We start from the raw sequence: 20,737 nt of genomic DNA on the forward strand, positions 1-20,737 counted from the left end.
GAAGTTAAACATACACAAAGATTTTCACAAACCAATCTTCAAATGCCCAGCACTAAAGCCAGCAGTGCAGGATGGCAGCATCACCTCTCAATGATTCTTAAGTAAATAGACCTGAATGTCACTTCGGACCTCAGAACATCAGCCTGTCATGGCAAGAGAAAGCAGAGACATGTGGCTCCAGGCAATTAATAGTATTTAAAACATTTGCCTCTAAAACCTGGCAAACTACCAAAAATTTTACATTTTTTAAAAATTAAAAAGCTTTTTATTAAAAATAATTATGTGCACAGTTCATAATTAAATGTCATCTTTCCTTTGACTTGGTTTCATTCAAACACAAACATTTTACTGGCTTAAGTTTTATACAATTCGTTTACTTTAAAAATCCCACAAGGTAAAAACCCCAACAGACACATACAAAGACAGGAAATGGTATTGCTCAAGGGCTTTTTGTTCCCCCACACCCTCATATTAAGAAGTGCAATTTTGCTTCTATGGTCCTTTAAAGTGAAACAGTTTTCTCCCTCAGTAAAACAACACTCTCCAGGAAGAATTGCACCACATACACAAAATCCATGAAGGTCTCAGCTCTACCCAGCTTCACCTATGCACTGATTAAGGTCTGAGAGATCTATATGAAAATTGTGCTTACAGTAACTCATCCCTACCTGTACAGACAGGTCAGTAAATGCACCCAAACTCTGTGAAATTGCTGGGGAAGGGAAGTCAATGCCATCTACAACTAGAGCAGTGTAATGTTTGTATTTACCAGAGCTCTCCTGCTTTTCCATACAAATGTGTGCCTGCCCCAAGCCACCTGAACTGTATGGCTGAACTGCAAGTCCAGCACGGGAACACATTCCCCAAAAATCCATAACTTAACACAGAACTGTAGGGTTTTGTCTCACTGAACTTGATTCTTCTACACATCCTTCTGGCACCACTTAAGACAAAAAAAACTACTACCTGTATTTTCCCCACTAGAACATCTCAGCTCCAGGGGGAATTTCAAAAAGAACTCAGCTTTGGTTTAATATTCCCTTCACTGAAAACAGTGAACTGTGCTACTGGCTTTGGAATTATTTCATTTAAAAAGTTTTCTGGATTAGCTCTTCAACATTTTGAGGAAACAAGAATATTAAAAATTAGGTTTTTAGTGACTCCAAGAACAAGGTTCCTCATCAGTTCCTTTCCTTTCAGCTGCAACTGAAAGACACTCTGTACATTTTATCACTTGTCCTTAAAAGAACTAGAAGGCTATTCCCTTTAGAATCCTCAAAAAATCAAGTTTTATTCCAATTTGCTCAAGTTTTCCAATGCAGAGTGCTAGTTTTTGTGAAAAAGTATGAAATACCCAGATTACCTGAAATTTTAAGTACTCACTTAGGAAAATATTTACCTGCTCTGAGACAGAAAACTGACTGAACCTACTGTGCAGATCTCTTGTATTGGAGCATTTATAACTACAGGGACAAGAGTCAAAGTTTATATTTAAATACAAAATCATAAGACTATGCTCTCTAATGTGAAAATGTTTCTAAATTTAAAGCAGAAGCTTGCAGTGTCTGTTGACCCTGGATCTACCCCAGAAAACATTACATGAAATGGGTGGACATATCTTTGTATAAAAAATATTTCAGAATCTGGAATGTAGAAATACAGTGCAAAAAACCAGAAATAGTCTGAAAAATAGTTTGTACATATCAAAACCTCCCAGATTAGAAAGGAGTTATAGAGACAAGTTATGGAGCTAAGAAGTTGTCTGACAAATTAATAATGGGTTATTTCCCTCACAGGGGGGAATTTATTTTTTTATGGGCATGTAGTGACAGGACAGGACAGGGGAATGGCTTCAAACTGACAGGGAGTGAGTTTAGATTGGGTACAAGGGAGAAATTCTTTGCTGTGAGGGTGGTGAGACCCTGGCACAGGCTGCCCAGAGAAGCTGTGGCTGCCCCTGGATCCCTGGAAGTGTCCAAGGCCAGGCTGGACAGGGCTTGGAGCAACCTGGGATAGTGGAAGGTGTCCCTGCCATGACAGGGGGTGGAATGAGATGATCTTTAAAATCCCTTCCAACCCAGGCCATTCTGTGAATAATTAAAAACAGTATTTCAGCCAGAAGTCTAATTTAGAATTCATCATGTTTTACCCTAAATGGCCACTTTGAATGCTGTGAAACATGATTTGCAGCCAGAAGCACCAAATACATAAATTCTTCCACATCAAAGGAGTAGTTTGTAAATTTTGGATGTTCTCCCAGTGTTGGGTGGTGTCCCTAGAAAAACAAGATAAGGACTTTTAGACAGAAAAGATCAATACATCTTCCATTCAAAAAAGCAAGAAAAAAATTGAGGATCTGCCATTTAAATTTATTACTCCTGATCCACTGATCTGCTCTGAGGCAAAAGAATCAGCAAAGGAACTGCATAACAGCCATGCTATGAATGGTTCATGGCCAATTAATTTCATTTCTCTTCTTCCCTCAACCATTAATATCAAATGATTTCTTAATCTTAACGGGGAAGTTAATTTGGCCTTAAGAATGAATATCATATTTCAAATACCAGAACATAGGCAGGCACAGCAGGATAACTGTGAAGTCCTTCAGTTACAGCACTTCACACTTCCAATGTGGCCATCATTACCTGATCTTGAGGGAATACTTTATTCCTTTTCCTCCAAGTGATGTAATGAATGCCCCTCAGCCTTGCCAAATCCAGGTAACAACGTTCATCTTCACAATTGTATCTAGGGACAAGCAGAAAAAACATATTTACCTACAGAGGTTATGCTGAAGTTACCAGGGTGAAACAGGAGAAAACTGAAATGTCTGTTGTCCAGTTCTGAGGCATCAAAACCATGGACAAATTCAGAAACAACAGCAAGGGCTGCTTTCTGCTCTCCAGATGTGGCCTTGGAGGCAGTTTGAGGCACATCTGCATGTCACATATGTCCCTGTCCAGCTGCAGCAGCTCCTGGACATGTGAAAAACAGCCCCTGACTTTCTGAACTTATTTGGAGACTGGACAAAACATTCTGGAGCCAAGACTACGCTGCAAAACAGTTCTGCAGCTTTCCCACAGCAGAATTTTCCAGGAGAGAGAATTCAGAGTTCATCTAACAAGCATTCTGGATTTCTGCTTTGTTCAGTAGATTGGAGTGTCTGCTAACACCCCTACTTGGTGATAAAATATGTTTTTAAAGGAAGCTACAAGAGAAATGTAGGCAAAACGCAACAACACAAAACTGACCTTGGCCAGCAAGCTGGTGCTCATGTCCTGAGCAGAAAAAGGAGGAAATAAAAACCTCCAGGGGATTGCTAGCACGTAATCAATTCATGTCAATAATAGCCCTGAACATGCATAATCCATTCACCTGGATCACTAAAACATCCTTACACCTCAGACTCACCAGGCAGAACCTGAGCAATGAGGTTTTCTCATTATTTGCCATTTTCCCATTATATTTATACCATGGAAGATTAGGAAATCACAGGCTAAGCCTGTATGATATGTATGACACTGTATTTTATACTGAAAGCTCTGTTTTGGTCCCCAGGAGAAGAGGCCACCAAATATAAAGTCTACACAAGGCTGCAAGACAAACATTGATGGTCAAATACCAGGAAGGGAGAGGCTTCATTAACACACAGCAACAAACAGGAGCAGTTGTGTGTGCAAGAGAGGGAAGGAGAGATAAACAGACTTACAGCTCAAATACAACAGCCCAGTCTGGCAGAAAGAGCAGGTGGGTCAGGCCAGCTCCATGTATCCCAATGAATATGTCAGAGTTGTGGGTAATTCTCAATTGCTCCGAAAATTCAAGCTCCCTGCAGACAGCACAACAAAAGTGGTGATGATGTGGCAGCTCTATCCACCCAGCAGAACATGGGGAAAGCACAAAATTGGCTGAAGGGAATACTGGAAGAGAGAACTGATTTTTCAAGGAACAATACTAAGAATCACAAGTGCTGCAGCCAGCAGTAACTCAGCATGGAACGAAAAGAAATTCAGGCAGGTTTCAAAACTTCTCAAGAATTTGTTTCAAAAATATTTTGGTCAACTTAAAGTATTTGCAAGTTTAAGGGTTTTTCTTCTTACTCGCCTTTTAAAAAAATGCATCACCTTAAAAAACCCCCAAAAACTAAGAACAAAATACCCCAAACAAAACTTAGAAACCCAGCATAAAAGACCTGTTTCTGAACTGCATTCAGTGTAATGCAAAATTAACAAATAAACATCCTCCCACTGTCTCTGTTTGGTCAGAACAAGGATGTCTCAGTGCTGCTTCAGTTTCCTGCTCTTCCTACATGATTCATGACAGCTCCAGGTGCAGCTGCTGCTATTTGGGATGGGCATGCATTGTTTGGGAACTTTTCCTTCAGTTCATTTCTTCCTGGCACAGTGCCTACTACACCTGGCACCACAAACTGACCTCAAGTGGTGTCTTCAGGGACCACCAGAGCAGCAAATAATCAGAGTTATTACTGATTACTAAACTAAGGCTCATATAAAGTAAGACACTGACATAATAGAAGAGAAACCCCTTTTCACACAGTTATTGCAGAGCAATATGCAAAAAGGTGATGGCAACACAGCTGGCTTTGGGAGAGGGAACAAAAGGGATTTCAAACCTTGTTCATTGTACAGTAGCTTTAAGCTGAGCCTACTAACCCTAACTAGTGCATTATGGAATGGGTGTGCTCGACCACCTCACTCAGCATTTTCCTTCCCAGTCCTTGGATTTTGCCAGGTCAGCCCTGGGGACAGACACAGCTGGCAGCAGCCACAGGCAGCAGCAGCTCACACCAGTTTCTTCTCCCAACTCACTTGTACTTGTAGTCCACCACTCTGACCTCCAGCGTTGACACTGTTTTCAAAGCATTCACAAGCTGGGGAGAATAATAAAAAGACAAGGATTTGGTGTCCCCCTTCAGTTAATTGCTCCCTTGCACTCCTGACCTGGTGAAGATAAAACCAACTTCTGTCTTTGCCATTTTACCAGAACACAAACTACGTGCAGCAGTGGAGGCATCAACTGAGGACAGCCCGGCAGAAAAACACAAATCCTTTGCTTTGTCTGCTCTGCCACTGAGCTGCTGCATCACATGAGCCTCAGTTTCCCCCTACATAAGGTGGGGGTGATAATCCAAATTCATTTTTGTCAGGCTATAATATTAAAGAATGAAAGCAGGTATGAAAACATTAAATAATATCATTTTACCACAAAAGAAGATTTTACACAAGTCCACGAAGTTGCATGATTCAAAAACATAAATCAATATGAAAATTCATTATGTTCTGAGTGCACAAACTCTGATACAAGGGCTTGTACTTTTCAATTTGCAGGCATTACAAAGGGTTTTTTTTAGACTTCAACACTGGAGATGCTATAAATAAAAGGAATAATTTGAAAGTGAAATAATTTAATTTTATCAGAAGATCTGCAGTGTCTGTTTGCTCAGAGCAAATACTTTTAGTATTACATTTGTAGTCTTCTACTGGATATTTAGAAAGGGCAGCAAGGTTCAGTGTCTGGGGTACAGAAATGGAGACTGCCTAGAAGACATTTCAGAAGAAATTAATATAAACATTGGACATATTTGTCCAAGATTTGCCAGAAAATAGATGTTTTGGCTGTACCTGGAAAAAAAAATCAATCCAATAACCAAAATATAACTTCTAACAAATATGTTTTAAAGATATAAAGGACCACACCTCATTCTGGTTTAATATTTTCCGGTAATCTGTGCTGCGTGCGAGGATGGTGACTCGAATTTTCCCATCCTAAAAAGAAAGAAGCAGCACTGTATTAGCTAAGAGGCAGCCCTCACAAAAAAAAACCAATCCCAAACTCTTCCATATTTACTTCTGGCAATTATTTGAGCAACTAAATATGTTCCTTCCACATGTAATAAATAGATGGTTTAACCACCTTAAAATGCATGTCATATTTTCTGACAGATTCAAAACATCAAAAACTTTGTGAAATTCTGATTATTAACCAAGAACTAAATATTTTTTATTCAGTACAAAAGAGCCTTTGTATTACACATTATCTGGCAGTTTTTGAAAGCAGGAGAGCAGCTTTCTGGATGGCTTGTGCACAAGTTCCTTGGGAAAAAAAAATATTTTACTTCTATAACAGCTCCTCCTTTTACCTCTTTTAATTAATTGGACTCACAGGGGTCAGCGTTCCAAGTGAAATAAAGAGATTTAACTGCATGGCTCCCATTAGTGTCAGCAGGAGAAGCATAACTAACTGCCTGTGCAGAGCTCTGAATGTGCCCCTCAGCAATAATACGTGGCTACTCTCCAGCAGACACTTCAACCTCAACTAGCCCAGAGCTGCCCTGGCCACCAAGGCAACGTGCAAAAACCATCAGTGTGAGCAGGAGAGAAGCCCAGACCAGGCAGATGGTGCTGGGCAAGCATGCAAGCACCAGACTGCTCTGTTTCCAGCTCTGGTCCGAGCTCAGCAGTATCCAAGGGGATTGATAAAGGGCAAGCTCTGCTCTGCTCTGTGGGATCCCCACTGCTGCTCCATGGAACTTGTGTCTGACTCAGCTAGGAAGGACACCAAGGCCTCCAGCACAGAGAATGGACACAGGGATGAGACACTAAGGTCAGAAGGAGAATGCTCTAAAGTCTGTCCTACAGAAATAAGACATAAGGGCAACTTCCACAAACACAGACAAATGTTCTCTGAAGGCCTTTGCAGGTTAAAAACAAGCCCTAAACACCACAGGAAAGGACAAAAAGTACACAGGTACACCCCCATTCCCCAGTGGGTTCAGTTTCCCACTGCTGTTCTCTGGCAAGAACCACCAGCTCCATGTTGCAGCTGCATTGTGCAGTTATCACACCTTGGGTCCTTCCTGGGTGATATTTAATCTGTGTAGCACATGCTGAGAAAAGGCTCGGAACAGCCCCGTGCCGTGACAGCCAGAGATCTGAAATTAAAAAAGGAACTGTTAATACACAAAGTTATTTCGCTCAGAAAACTGAGCTTTGTGATCAGGTTTTTACCATTCTTGTGGAACAAAAGCCCAGTATCACGCACTGTGCTATTCACTGCAACACAAGTGGCACTTTAGTTTAGAAAGAAATATAAACTCTAGTGCTGGAGCCTGAGTGTGTGAGCAAAAATACCAGTTAGTTCACAGTGCCTACCCATTAAAGAGGAATAATTTGCACCTCCTGAGCTTTGACACAGGAGACTGCACACAACCAGCTGGAATAACTTTAAAATCCCAATATTTAGGGAAGATCGTTCCATTTGGAGATGGAGCCTTCACTGCAGTGTATTTCATTATAGAGGAGGGATTCCCCAGCTCAGATTCCGCCCTGCCACACCCTCCTGGTGGGAATGGATGGACAAAGGGACTCACCAGGGGTGTGTTATAGAACAATCCATATCGCATCCGAGGCAGCAAAGAGAACACGGCTTCTTTAAAGCACACCTGGAAGGGGATCAGAGGAGTTACACCCCACTGCTCCTTCCCCCGGCCCATTCATTGCCAGCCCTGCTCCTAATGAGCCAGCAATTACTGCTCCTGCCAAGGACAGCCCGACTTCCTCAAATGAATAGAACAAAGATCCCAAAACAGCTCTCGTTTGGGACATGCGAGTGTGGGAAGAGGTGATGAAAACGCCCCAAAGCAGAACAAACACGGACTAAAGAGAAGGAAACCAGTTAGGGAGTTTATGACTAGATTGAAGAAGCTGAAATGAGCTCTGGATGGATGCATTTTTTTGGTGTAATTTTTTTTTTTTTTTTAATGATAAGCAGCAGGAATGCCAAGAGTTCCAGGGGGAAATAAACACCTCAGGAGGAATCAGAAGACTTCAGAAAGACCATTTGAAAACGCTTAACTTCAGTTGGAAGTCCTGCAGAAGGAAAACCCATTCATAAATACCACCTCTCAGGACACAAAAGCTAGGTCCATCTATATAAAGGACAGACACATCACAGAATCGGGTTACAGTTCTGTCTCTTGTTCCTAAGGCACAATACTCATATTACACAAATTAAACATGAATGGAGAGTATTAATGCTTTCCTCTGGAACACCCGTTACTGCAAGAAGTTTGGGAAGTTGTCATATTTGCTCCCTAGTGACCATGAATTAAAAAAAATATAGAATTCCATACCCTTTTAGAGTCAAAAGTTTTCAAGTGAATTATTTCATAGTCAGTAAATGCCTTCCATGTCTCACTGAACAGGTCACCGTAGCCATATGAACTCTGGGAGGAAAGCAAAAAAACCCAAGGGCGTAACAATTACAAAAATGCATACTAGAACCTCTCTTCATGATTTACAGGTTCTGTACATGAGTTTAAATACAGTTAATATATACAACACCACCACAGGACCCAAGGCAGCCTAACAGAGAACACAGACATTACGCAGCACCAAACTCTGTGTTTGCACTGGCAGGTAACTCAAATTACCTCTCAGGTGGTTACTTTTTAATAAAAACTTCTATAAATTAGCAAACTAGACAATTTCTTCAGTAGCAGATTATAATTTCTGAGTTAGGAGTGAGAATTCCTTACTACTTTTCCCAGAGTCAACAGAACACAAGTTAAATTTGAAGTAACACAAACATAGGGATGGTAGGAGGCCAGAATTTTAACTCCTGAGATTTAAAAAAAAAAAAAAAAAAAATAAAACCTCTGGGAATTCAAATGCAGCACTGAAGTTTGAGGTAAAAAGTCACAACTAGCTTATTTTGCATTTTTGCCTGTTTTGGGATTGTCACTTGCATATGGCACATGTATCACAAACTGAAGGCAATGATCTGATTTGATGGAAGAAACACCTAGGGGCGTTTCTATGCAGAGCAGTAAAAAAATTTCCTCTTTGCAGACACGTTCTGTGAGGAGCTTTTACAGAGCCATCTACTCCCTACAACGCTCTCCCAGCAGCAGGGGCTCCTGCCTTCAGTCTGTCACCTTTCCTACACATCCCAGGGCTGAGTCACCACCTCTGGCTCTTTGAATGCAATTAAATGTGCCCTCGGTAGCCCCGGTGCAGATTCTCACTAAAGCTTCCTTTCAACTCTGGGGCTAGCTCAGGCTGCTTGGAAGGTTGCGTGGGAACATTCTAAATAAGAAATTTGAAAATAGGACTACAAATGATAGCAGGAGAGAAGAGATATCTGGTGAAATGTAAAACAATCTAAAGGGCACCAGATTTCCTTCAGTTCAAGAAGCCTTCCTCTTGCTCTGCCATTAGGTATTAATAAATTTTACAATCCACACTCCCTTCTGGCCATGTATTACAAGAACTGCTCTCCCAGATTAGAAGTGGAGAACTGATGAAAGCACCACTCTCTAACCCTCTCTGCTCTCCTTAAAAGTGCTTTATAAACATTTCTTCCCTGCATTCACAGATGATCTGCACACCAACACCCAGTGGAATTCCTACTCATCTTCTGCTTTGTTTAACCTACATCTAAGGGCATTACTCTTTAATAAGAACAGCAGGCAGGAAGTATGGCCAAATCTAATTATATCAAGGAAGACAAAAAAGAGAATGAATAATAAACTCAAATCCACCTTTTGATGAGCACAGTTCATCAGTAGTTGACTGGTGCCATCACCTGGTTTTGCATAGCAATGAACTCCAGCTGCCTGAGCAGGTAATGCTCATTTAAATTGATGACAGTGTGGCACTACTTTGAATGGCACATCTGAAAGAGTTATTTGATTCTGCGATATAAGACAAAGAGTTGCTTTTCAAAGTAATTTACAATGCTGTCTGACACCTGAGCTTTTCAGAAAGCCATCAGAGCTGGATTAGCAGGTCCTGTGCAGCACCTAGAGAGCTCACTTATCTGACAGACAGCACTGATTTTAGTTTTAAAATACAATAGTATTAGAAAAAAGAGTCTCTTCTAGCCATACAGGTTTCTCATTAAACAACAAGCAGGTGGTATTTGCAGTTCTCCATTGAAGATTAGTTATCCTAGCACTAAATGCTCAGAGAAAAAACTCAGCAATTTATGATCACAAAACAGGTGTGGGACAGTGACATATTCAAGAACTGTTATTTCTGGACCTAATTATGCACGTTATCTGGCATATTACAAATTGCCCAGTTGTTTTTTATTTAGTTTAATACCCTCCTACACAACTTAAACACTGTCCAATAAAACTAGTATTACTCAAACACATGGTTTTGACTCAGCTGTACAGCAGAAACAGCCCCATGTAAAAACTTGTTTTATGTTATCATGGCAATGTGAGAGGTGACTGAGGGAAGTAACTGCAAGAAGGCTACTTGAAGGAATTAAATATTAAATTCTGTTTGAAGATATATAAGGATTTAATTTAGCTGTTTTCTTTACTACAGGCTGCACATTACTGATTACAATTGTGCAAGACTGCATTTCTTTTTAAATATAGAGCAAACAGTTGAGCAAATCTATGTCAATATTCCATGAGAAAAAAACCTACAAAAACCAGTTAAAACTTCAAATGCTACAAATTAGAAATACTGATCAGATTATTTTTGAGGTCAAAAAAAGGGCAAATTATGGCATAACCAAAAAAAGGCATGACTATGTGCTAGCAAAGCTGAGCATTCCAACAGCACATGGTTTATCATAGAAAATCTGTTCTCTAACTATTACTCATGCACCTTTATTAAAAGGATCCAGAAATTTATCCGTTCCACGTGGCTATGGCCACAAGACAGCTAAGGATTGGCTACTAAAACCTTCAGAGCCTCTATAAAGCAGAAATATAACCCATCACAAATATGTTAAAAGCAGAGCAGACTTACAGTGTCCCACATGACTATGTTGACATCAGTACTGAAGGAATTATTGATATGCTGGGTAATGTAAAGATTGACAAAGTCACAGAAGTGATGGTACATATTAACACCTGAGAAAGAAAGAGCTGTTAGCAAAACACTGCATTACTTGCTCCACTTTTACTGGTTTATGCATTTTTCCTGATTAGCATCCTGCATTTTATATTAGCTTCCCCTGCTTCTAAGTCCTTGAATCCTCATAATACACCCTAAAAGAGGAACCTCTAAAAGGAAGGAATCAAGGAAAGAAATCTGAGTTAAAACGTGTTTAAAAAAAAAAAAAACAGAGCAGCCAAAAGAAAGAATAAGATGAGCTTCATGTGCTATTTCTCTTTACAGTCTGCAGCTGCTTTCTGAAGGATATGAAAGGATCTCCTGCTTTAACACAGCCCAGTCAGACACGAGGAAACATGAGAACCGGCCTTCGGCACAGCTCTGGGCTCTGCTTTAGTGGGGCTGAGGGAAGCTCTGTCTGTGGGACCACAAGACCCAACTTGTACTTTCACAAGAGCCCAAGCCCAAGTCATCTCTCAGGTCTTCTCTCTTGTTCATTCTTGGTGCACAAAAATCTCCCATGAAACCAAGGAGGGAACACAAAGGAGGCAACACAGCCCAGTTCCCTGCAGCAGCTTTGCTTCAAATGTCAGGCAGTGGCCGGGGAAGAGCAGGAGCTGGGGTCACAGCTGCTGTGTGCCACAGGGACAGAGCACCCAAGCACAGCTCACCCCACTGCAGCTGCTGCTTGTCCACATCCTCAGCAGCCTCCCCCACCAACACTGCCCTGCAAACGGTGCTGCGCCAGCAGAAAGGCTGCTGAAGCTCCAAAAAGGTCAGATTCCTGCCTGGGTGCTGCTCTTGGAACACCACTTCTCTTCCCTGTCCTCCAAAGCACACAGATCCTGCTGCTGAGCACGTACTGCAGGACACAGACACCCATACTTGGTGTGTCATGGTAGGGAACCTGTCATGCAGAAACACAGTCAGAGCAGCCTCTGGCACAAAGACAAAACACTGCCAAACCACAGTCCAGAGAACAACTGTGCAGGGCAAACAACAGGAAATCGTTCTGACTTTTTTTTTTTTTTTTTAATCAACTGTGGGAAATGATAAGATTTTCAAATTTCGGTTTCCAATTTTGTCACTGGAACTACACCAAAAAAGTAACTAAAAATTCACATAATTTTTCATATTACAATTGAACTGGCACAAAGGCATAATGTAGATGGGCAAGTTGAATATGAGCTTTTTTTACTGCTGTACAAAAAAAAAAAAAAACAAAAATCAAAAAACTAAAGATACCAATTACCTGCATCTAATTTCATGAAGTATGTTGGCTTTTCAATAACAATGTCACACTTCCCATCTTCTAGAGGCCTGAAGTCTAATGCAGTGAATGTCTGGAGTTCTGCAAACCTAGAAAGATTCAATCACACAGAATATGCTTTGACATCAACACATTTAAACAACTGTACTTCATATGTCTCAGATGTAGTAACTGTCCTTCCAGTCCATTTCAGTTAAAAGGACTGCTGAAAACTGATAGAGTCTGACAATTAAAATTATTTGAAATTATAATGGAAGGTTCTTCAGGGCTTCTAGAGGTTAAACACTGCCTTTGATCTCAGGAATGAACAGCACCTTTGATCTCCAAATCAAGGCAGCAGGGATGTAAAAAGAGCCTCAGAGCCTGGATCTGTGACTCCACACAATTTGATCTGCCTTGCCAGAGACACTTAAGTGAGATTTCCATGCTTTGTTTGGAATAATGAATGTAGAGGCAGTATTTATTGTTCCTGCATCTAAACAAGGATGAGCAGCTGTGATGACAATAGCAGGTAGAGGGGAAAGTCTTCCTCCTCTGCAACAGCTCTTGACTTAAATCAAACATCAATAAAAAATGGGGGAAGAAAAAGAAAACACAAGCAAAGTATAAGAATTAATTATGATCTGGATCTTAATGGCTCCAGTTCTTTCATCAATTAACTGGCAAGGCAGCTTTGAAGTGCTAGCATGCAAACTGTGATGCTTTGCACTTCCTACTCAGCCTATGGACTCACATTCCTCACATTCCCAGCCCAGCTTCCCTGGGAATGCCGTGTGAGACATCCAGATCATCCTCACCAAGGGCTCTGGGAACTCACACACAAGGGCCAGCCTCAAGGCATCTCACCACAAAACAATCACCCCTTCCACACACAGATTAGAGGCACAGCACCAGCACCTTGCCCAGAAAACACCTGAAGGTTACAACTTCCAACTGCAAGGTGTTTTCACATTTTTTTCTGCTGCAACTGAGGCAGGACACAATTACACAGTGTGGTTCAGACTTTCTGCAGAGATGTAGTTACCAGAGGTTTCTAATATCAAACTCTCAAATTGACCTTAAATGGAGCAAGTCTTTCCTCAGTATGAAATCCTCTACACACAGCTGGTAATGCCAATGACAAAAATAAAAACTAATTAGCAAGTGAACTTGGAAGCAGCCTTGAGAAGAGATTCTTACCAAGACTGCAGAGGGCTCTTGCGTTGACCTTCAGCCAAAAATGCTTGAACATCAAGGCTACAATGACCACCAATTTCTCCCTTCTGGAAAAAGTCTTCTTTGAATCTAATGCAAATGAGTAAAAGTCTATCAGCTTTTGTGCAGCAGGGCTACCAGTGTCCTGCAATCTCAATTACATACTCAAGCCAGTGCTGCTTAGTCTCAGTTCAGCAAGGCACTTCATACATATTTAAAACCTGAGTATTTTCCTCAGTGTAAATCAAGAATTTCCCACAATTCCCAAATAAAGATATTGGTGTCCTTGAAGGTCTGGGCATCACCTTAGAAAGCAGCAATAATCCACCCAGGATGTTATTAAGAGTTATTTACACATACCCACATAAGTAATTTAATCAAATTTTGCTTCATGACAGTGATGCATCACTGCCATGACAGGACCATCACTGATTGGAGTTCTTGTTTGTTTCTAACAATTTCTTACTGAAATTTACCTCAGATCTCACAACCCACTTTTCTACCCAAGGATTTTATATGACACATTAAGAGTGAGATACAAGAATAAACTTCCTGAAAACAAGTTGCCAGCTAAAAGCACTGTCTAAATCAGCTTTCAGGACAGGCTGTGATGATGACAAAACCCATTCTGAAGGGTAATATCACTTTCAGTCATGAACCAGATCAAGACACTGACTTCAAAGACAAGTCAGAGGGTCATGTCAGCACCACTGGTATGGTTTTTTCATCCAGTTTCCAATATTTAGCTTTTTAATTCAGGATGTAGAAGATCCAGGTTCAGATCTCTCCTCAGTCACTCAGTACCTAAAAATGCAGCTCCTGAATCTGGTATAAAGGCACAGGAAAGGTCTTGGTTCCTCAGATAAAAGCAATTGTATTTTGCACATCATCCGATCAAGGAAGGACATGACTGAAGACACAAAAACGTCTTCCTCTCTTCCATCAGGGAGGATTTCAATAACCCATCATCATTCCATAAAAGTGACAACTTGGGTTTTTACACCACCAGCAGCAGCCAGCAATGAAGAGGGGTAAACCTTTCCAGGGCTTCAGCAACAAGCCTCTGATCAGCAGTAAAAAGTAAAAAAAGTAAAACCCATAGCAACAAGCAAATCAGCTTTGTTAAACAAATTCTCAAATCCTTTTCCCTGACATCCCTTTTTTGCTATAACCCAGGCAAATCAGAGACCTGTCGTGGTTTCTCTTTACAGCTCGTAAATCAATGTACAAGTTCGTTGCTCTGCAATGCTGAAGGTACTGGGAGCAGGTCAGAGATGAATCCCCCTGTTAAGAACAAGTGGAATTCCGTCAATAACAAAAATTATTTTTAAAAACAAGTGCAAAGTATCACATCTATCAGAAATACCTACTGTTGCTGCAGGCTTGCAATGGGTTTTCACTTCACTGAGCCTCTCCTGAACATAGCCGAAGTCTGCTTGTTTCCAAAATATCTGCTGGGCTGTCTCGATGTCACTTGCCCTGATGTGTGAGGGAGAGAGGAAACAAATCAAGGTTCTGCTGCTCAATCCTAGTAATAACTTCAACGGATCACATTTTTCCACTGAAAATGGAACAGAAGAACCAGCCAGTTATTTTATTGGCATTTAAGATGCCAAAACAGGAAGCACTTATCAGCTGCATGTAAGTGACAATTTAAAGCTATTCTCCCCTAAAAGGGTGCACATTTTTTTTTCCTACATTTTTCCTCTGTTTTTAAAGCTAAGAAAGGAAATACAGCTATTTTAGGAATCTGAATTCAAGGCTAAATCAGAATAATGAAAACATTCTGGCAGGAAGCACTTTTAGCAGTATTTTCTTCCTTAATATTTAAATTTTTTAATCATGTTGAAAGGCTCATTTTGCATAAATACACACATTATATATATACACAGGTGTCCACAAAAAATCACACTTTAAATTCTAAATGTCACAATAATGTTTACTTCACAGCTATATCAAAGTGAGCACTACACTATTTTTTTACCACAATGTACAGCAGACATTTAAAATTAAACTTACCACCCAGTTTCAACATAGTCACACACTGGGTAACTGAATCTGTTCTCTGATCTGCAAGATTTCTCATAACCCCAGCAGGACTTTAGTTTCTTCAAGTGTTTCTGCAACACAGAATCACGTTTTGCAACAGGAAAATGGGAAATGAGCGAAGTAAGTTGTTAGCTTTTAAACGACATCTAGCTCATAAATCTTGCATAAAAGGCTTTTGGTTTGGTCTGTTTTCAAAAAGAGTTTGAGAAACAACATCCAGATTCCTCATGCACAGCAGAGGCTCCAAAGTGGACACACTTGCACAGCAATGTTACTCTTGTCTTTTATAGGTTCTGAGACAAATCCTTTCCCTGACTAATTGGCAAGGAGACCAATTAATCACCATCTTCAACTGCTACAATTCCCAAGGGCAAACCACCCCAATAGGACATTTGAAGAAACAAACAGGAAAAAAGCAAACTTACTTTGTATGGGCAAAGAGCATCCTGCTTACAGATGTCAGCAATATGCTGGTTATTGTGCAGAAAGTAGGGGATATGCTCATCCGGCAAGTTGATGGCTTTGTAGCTGTAGAACGGCTCTTCTGGAATGTTTGGAAATTCAGTAGGATTTTCAGCTTGGGAATTAGCCAGAATTTCTTGCAGTAGCAATCCAAACACAAGCAACATAAACATGGCAACCTGCGAGTTCTGTACTTTATCAATAAAATAGGAAAAAAAAAGAGAAATTAACATATCTGCAGCATTTCAGGCGCACAGGACAAAATTCAGTCAGAGTCAGACGTGTAGTCAAAGAATTTGTACTTGCATTTCTGGGGTGGTTTCTTTTTCCTGTGAAGACCAAACTTTCACTGAGAGGCCAGACTGCACAGCCTCAGGATTATCTTTGAATCATTAGTCATTGAGTGTTATTACGCACTACAAACTCCCAGTCAAGCTAAAATGGGTGTGTTTACTTTAGCTAAATGCCAAGGGATCCTGAGAGCTCAGCGTGGAAACCAAGTATAGAGCATGAAATATCCAGTGAGAAGGGAAAAAAAGTAGAAGAACTGGGTGGGGGGAAGGGTGAGAAAAGAAGGATTTTTAGTTTTAAAATAAGTATGAAAACAACACGTTCTCCATTTTGAACTAATAATTGGCTGAGGGAAAAATAGGCAGACACAAATAGAGGGTCACAGCTAAGTCTCACAGGATGCCTATTTTTAGTGCTTAACATCATGTTAACGAAAGTTCTTGACTACTGAGAATATTCTATATATAATTTTATATATAATAGAAGTGTATTTGTATATATTCACATGTACACACAGGCCCACACATCTGTATTCCCTAAAGCTGACTGCATACCTTCCTGCTAATACAGCCTTCTCATCTAACACCCCTGCTTTGAACCATTCTACTTCCTGAGGAAAAGAAATGTATGGCCTGTGTTTAAACTCCACCTTTTTTGGAGTTATAATTTGTTAAAATTTGCATGCTTGCTTTCAACTGAAGCCTTTAGCAAAATTCCTACGATACAAGTAGTTTTACCTGTTTGGTTTGAGAGGACCCACTTCAATTTCCCAGCTACAGAAACCTAGAGTGGGGGAGGAAGGTGGGGTTAGGCACGTCCTGCAAAAGGAGATTTCCTCGGGCCACTCTCCTGCTCCTAGGGACACGTTCCCAGCAAGGAGAGCAGCTGCCCCAGCCCGGGCACTGTGCTGAGCCGTCACTCGGGTCCCTTTCCCGGCACACAGCCGGGGCCCGGGCTATTTCACACGGATCACACCTCTCCCACCACGAACCCGGCGGTGGCCCCAAAACACGCGGTCCCTTCCCCACGCCTGGGCGCTGGCTGAGGGGCTGCCGCTTCGGGAAGGTGCCCGGCATCCCGTGCCAGGCCGGGTGTGACAGACCCAAAACCGGACCCAGACCCAGACCCAGCCTCGGGCCCAGTCGGACCTGGTGCCTGAGCCGCGCTTGTCACACCCGGCACCGCCGCCCCGCCCTGCGCTCCCCTGCCCCGGCACGGCATCGCATCTCACCGCGTATCGCGCCGCGTATCTCAGCCCCGCCGGCCCCGAGGAGCCCCGCGGCCCGCGGGACCGGCCGCTCCTCCTGCTCGGCGCTCGCCGCCGGCCTCAATCCTCATGTCCGGGGGCAGCGCTCGGCCCGGCCCCGCCGGGCTCCGGGGGACGCGCCCGTGCGGGTGTGAGGAAGGGCGGGCGGCACCGCCGCCGGCAGCAGCCGCGGCCGCCGGGACCGCCCCGCCCGGGGCAGCGGGAGCCGGGGAAGGAGGCAGCGAAGGAAGGCAGGGAAGGAAAGCAGGGAAGGAGGAGCCGGCCGGGCCGGGGCGGCGGCGCAGCGCCCGGGAGCGGGTCGGGCTCCGGCGGCGCGGCTCGGCTCGGCTCGGCTCGGCTCGGCTCAGGTGGGGCCCGCAGCGCAGGGCACCTGCCCGCGGGGGAGCGGCGGCGGAGCAGCCGCGTCTTCCTTCTGCTGCCGGAAATTAAGCGCTGCCGCCCCGGGAGCGGCGAGCGCAGGATGCGGAGGAAAAGGGCCTTTTCCTGCCGCGGCCCGGCAGGAAGCGCAGGCTCCGGCACCCCATTGTTCCAGGCGTCCCCCCGAGCCCAGGCCGGCAGCAGCGGGGCCGGGGCCGGCCCGGGACCGCCGCGCTCACCAACACCCCCAGGCGCACGGGCAGAGGTTCAGCGATGCCCTCCCGGCTCTCCCTGACACACGGCAGCGCTCCTGCCTGTGCCGGCACCCCGCACCCTCCTTCGGTCTGACCCAATTCCCGCAGTGACGAGCGCCGGGGGAGGCACAGGCGCCAACACTCCAGAGCTTTGAATCCTCCCGCACAGCCCAGCTCTTCTCACCTCGTCCCAGCTGGGAAACGAGGAACAAACGCTTAGCCCGAGCCAGGAAAGCCGAGAGAGAACGCGGGCGCCGGCAGCGGTGCTGACCCCGCAGGGACACCGCTTACCTGAATAAAGGAAATTAGTCTAAATTTCACATTATCCACAACCCCATCGCTGCTGTGCATTTAGAAATAAACCAGCTCCTCGTACATAAATACACACGGTACCGCAAGACTTCAACTGGCATCTGTACCTGTATTCCAACTATATCTGGGATCTCCTACATTAAGTACTATTTTCCTTTCACAGCACTAGGTTCACACCTACCCACTCACCCTCCCCAGAATTATTTTTAAGTCTTTTCTCAAAGAGAACCAGAGCACACTGTTAGCAGAAAATTTTATTTTACGCTGACCTGTGCTTTTTACAGTTTATACATATTTTACAACTAGAAACCAAGGGGTTTAATTTCACTGTGAGAACCATTTCACCTCTTAAGGATCATTATAGCCCTTCGTAAAATGTAAGCACATAAATTACAACAAACGTGTAGCAGGAAAAAAACAGAACCAACCCTTCTCTCACATGAATTTGACATGGGATTTTGAACATGGGCTCTTGAGTTCCTAAAGGAAGTGAGTAGCAGAGTAATCTATTCCTCATCCAAACCCACCTACATCCACAGAGGCCTTTCCATCAGCAATTTAGCTCCCTCTAAACACTACACTGAGTAACCTTTAAATAACATTTCTTCATACTTGCATACGCAGTGAAATGAGAGCTAAATTCGTTGCTTTCAGAAGGAATATTCTAAAATAATAAATTTAGACAAAAGTGAGTACTAGAATTCCAACCTAATTCCTCTCATTTTGCATGCTACTCTGCTAGGCAATCTCAGTAAGAGCAATGAATTGTGTTCAAGCAGACATTAACGTGTCTTCAAAACAAGCATACAATTAGATCAAAGATGAGCAAACCAGGATACTTTAAAGTCTATGTTACCTTCCAACAGCCACTTTGTTTTCTAAGGCTTTGATGATTAAGACACTGAAGGCCATCTGATTCTCAGGTGATATTAAAGGTTGCACTACAAGGGAATATAGAATCCAAAAATAATCAATACAAATATTTACATCTACTTTAGTAAAATTTAAAAATCTAATACCTTTTGTGTTTTTACATCTAAAACAGTAAATGCTGATTGCATGTTAAAATTTCTCTTTTACCTAAGCTTTTGCTGAAAAAACAAGATAGCCCAAGATATTCTCAGAACTGTCAGTCCTTCAGGATTATAAAATAATTTATTTTTCTTTGCTGCTGCATTTGTCAGCCAAGATTGTAAAAAAAAGGTGAAAATCAGGAAGTTATTGGCTCGCTGTAGTAGATAAAAGCTGAACAGAATTTCTGATCTTTGACCATCACAAAGAGTTGTTTTCTTAAGAAAAGGCTCAAGTAACCCTAGTATCATAATTCTAAATCAGTAAAATTCCAGCAAGTGTTTTAATATGGACTGATTTTTGGTTTGATTGGTCTGGGGTTTTCCAGAAACTTAGAGCAACTAACCATGCTTTAATATGAAGGTGAAGTGTTAAATTCTGAGGTTTTTAGAAGAAAAATCATACCACCAAGGTTTCCAAAACTGAAATGAAAACAAGAGAGTAATTCCCTCCCACCTCCCAATGAAAAAGAAAAAGGAAGAGAAAAAAGTATTTTTATTAAAGCAGTTAGAAATTTCTATGACAGATGGGGAGTTACAACAAATTTAAGTGTTCTGGCTTTATGGCTTTAATGAAATCTTCACAGAGTAACTGCCTGAATCTCTAATCAGACTAGGATTTTCCATGAACATTCCCTTATCTGTGTAACTTCAGTGAGGAATACATCCTTAACACCCATAATAAAGTCATATTACCAAGAGGCATTTCTCCAGAAGCAACTCCTCATCCTTCACATCCTTTGTATGTCAGGCCACCAAACACCCAAGTAGGAAAAGAGTTCCCAAATTACAACATGCACTGGTCTGGGAAAAAAAACCTCTCCCAACAGAGGCACTGGTGTGATAAGCAAAGAATTTCAACTGCCCAGTATTTCACACGAGTAGGCTCTGAGATGCAGCAAAATATTTGCTCTCTGGAATGCAGAGAGGAAGACGACAGCTTCTTCTCAGCATTCCCAAGGGTCCCATTCAAACATTTCCTCTGACATTACCAAAAATGCAGCTCAACTTCAAGTCACGTGAGTGCTGTTTGACCAATACCTTGCTTAAGGAATGGCATGAGAAATACTCTGCAGCCACTGGAGAATTGCTCTGTTATTAAGCCACAGTTCAGTTTTACAAGAAGTCTAACCCTTGCTACTCATATAAAAGGAACCATGAGATCTGCAGCAACTTATTTTAAAAAATCATTTTCCTGCGTTCTTCTGAACTGTTCTAGCTACTGTTAAAAATCAGCTACTAAATCTAGAACAGATATTTAACAGCTCAGATTTCTGGTGTTAACAGTTGAACACATTTACCACTACAAGCAGAGCTGCTGTCTCCAGACTGCT

The 20,737-nt window shown here is 42.3% G+C and overlaps 1 protein-coding gene across 3 annotated transcripts; it reads right to left on the reverse strand.

Annotated features, from left to right (window-relative positions):
- Positions 1-372: 372 nt before the first annotated feature.
- On the reverse strand, positions 373-16,946 carry EOGT (EGF domain specific O-linked N-acetylglucosamine transferase). 3 transcript variants are annotated; one of them, XM_068202244.1, is made up of 16 exons: positions 16,881-16,946; positions 15,816-16,040; positions 15,361-15,461; positions 14,712-14,820; positions 14,531-14,625; positions 13,327-13,431; positions 12,130-12,236; positions 10,791-10,894; positions 8,153-8,245; positions 7,391-7,462; positions 6,866-6,952; positions 5,718-5,786; positions 4,830-4,891; positions 3,710-3,829; positions 2,646-2,748; positions 373-2,275 (listed from the first exon to the last, which is right to left on the reverse strand). In XM_068202244.1, the coding sequence occupies exons 2-16, from the start codon at positions 16,023-16,025 to the stop codon at positions 2,129-2,131; spliced, it is 1,584 nt and encodes a 527-aa protein (XP_068058345.1). In that variant the 5' UTR covers positions 16,026-16,040; positions 16,881-16,946; the 3' UTR covers positions 373-2,128. The 3 variants fall into 3 exon arrangements, with proteins under 3 accessions (XP_068058345.1, XP_068058344.1, XP_068058343.1); XM_068202243.1 differs by having other exon boundaries at positions 15,816-16,045; positions 16,881-16,905; XM_068202242.1 differs by lacking the exon at positions 16,881-16,946 and adding an exon at positions 16,155-16,323 and having other exon boundaries at positions 15,816-16,045.
- Positions 16,947-20,737: the final 3,791 nt, after the last annotated feature.

Source organism: Anomalospiza imberbis, chromosome 11 (genome assembly GCF_031753505.1).
Source record: "Anomalospiza imberbis isolate Cuckoo-Finch-1a 21T00152 chromosome 11, ASM3175350v1, whole genome shotgun sequence".
In the NCBI taxonomy this organism is placed as follows: Eukaryota; Metazoa; Chordata; class Aves; order Passeriformes; family Viduidae; genus Anomalospiza; species Anomalospiza imberbis.

Excerpts from the sequence above, each read along its gene's own strand:
- EOGT (XM_068202244.1), bottom strand. The coding sequence starts at position 16,025 with ATGTTTATGTTGCTTGTGTTTGGATTGCTACTGCAAGAAATTCTGGCT. Across the intron at positions 15,462-15,815 it reads ATGCTCTTTGCCCATACAAA|AAACACTTGAAGAAACTAAA; the intron begins GTAAGTTTGCTT and ends TCTGTGTTGCAG. Across the intron at positions 3,830-4,829 it reads GTGGTGGACTACAAGTACAA|GGAGCTTGAATTTTCGGAGC; the intron begins GTGAGTTGGGAG and ends TGCTGTCTGCAG.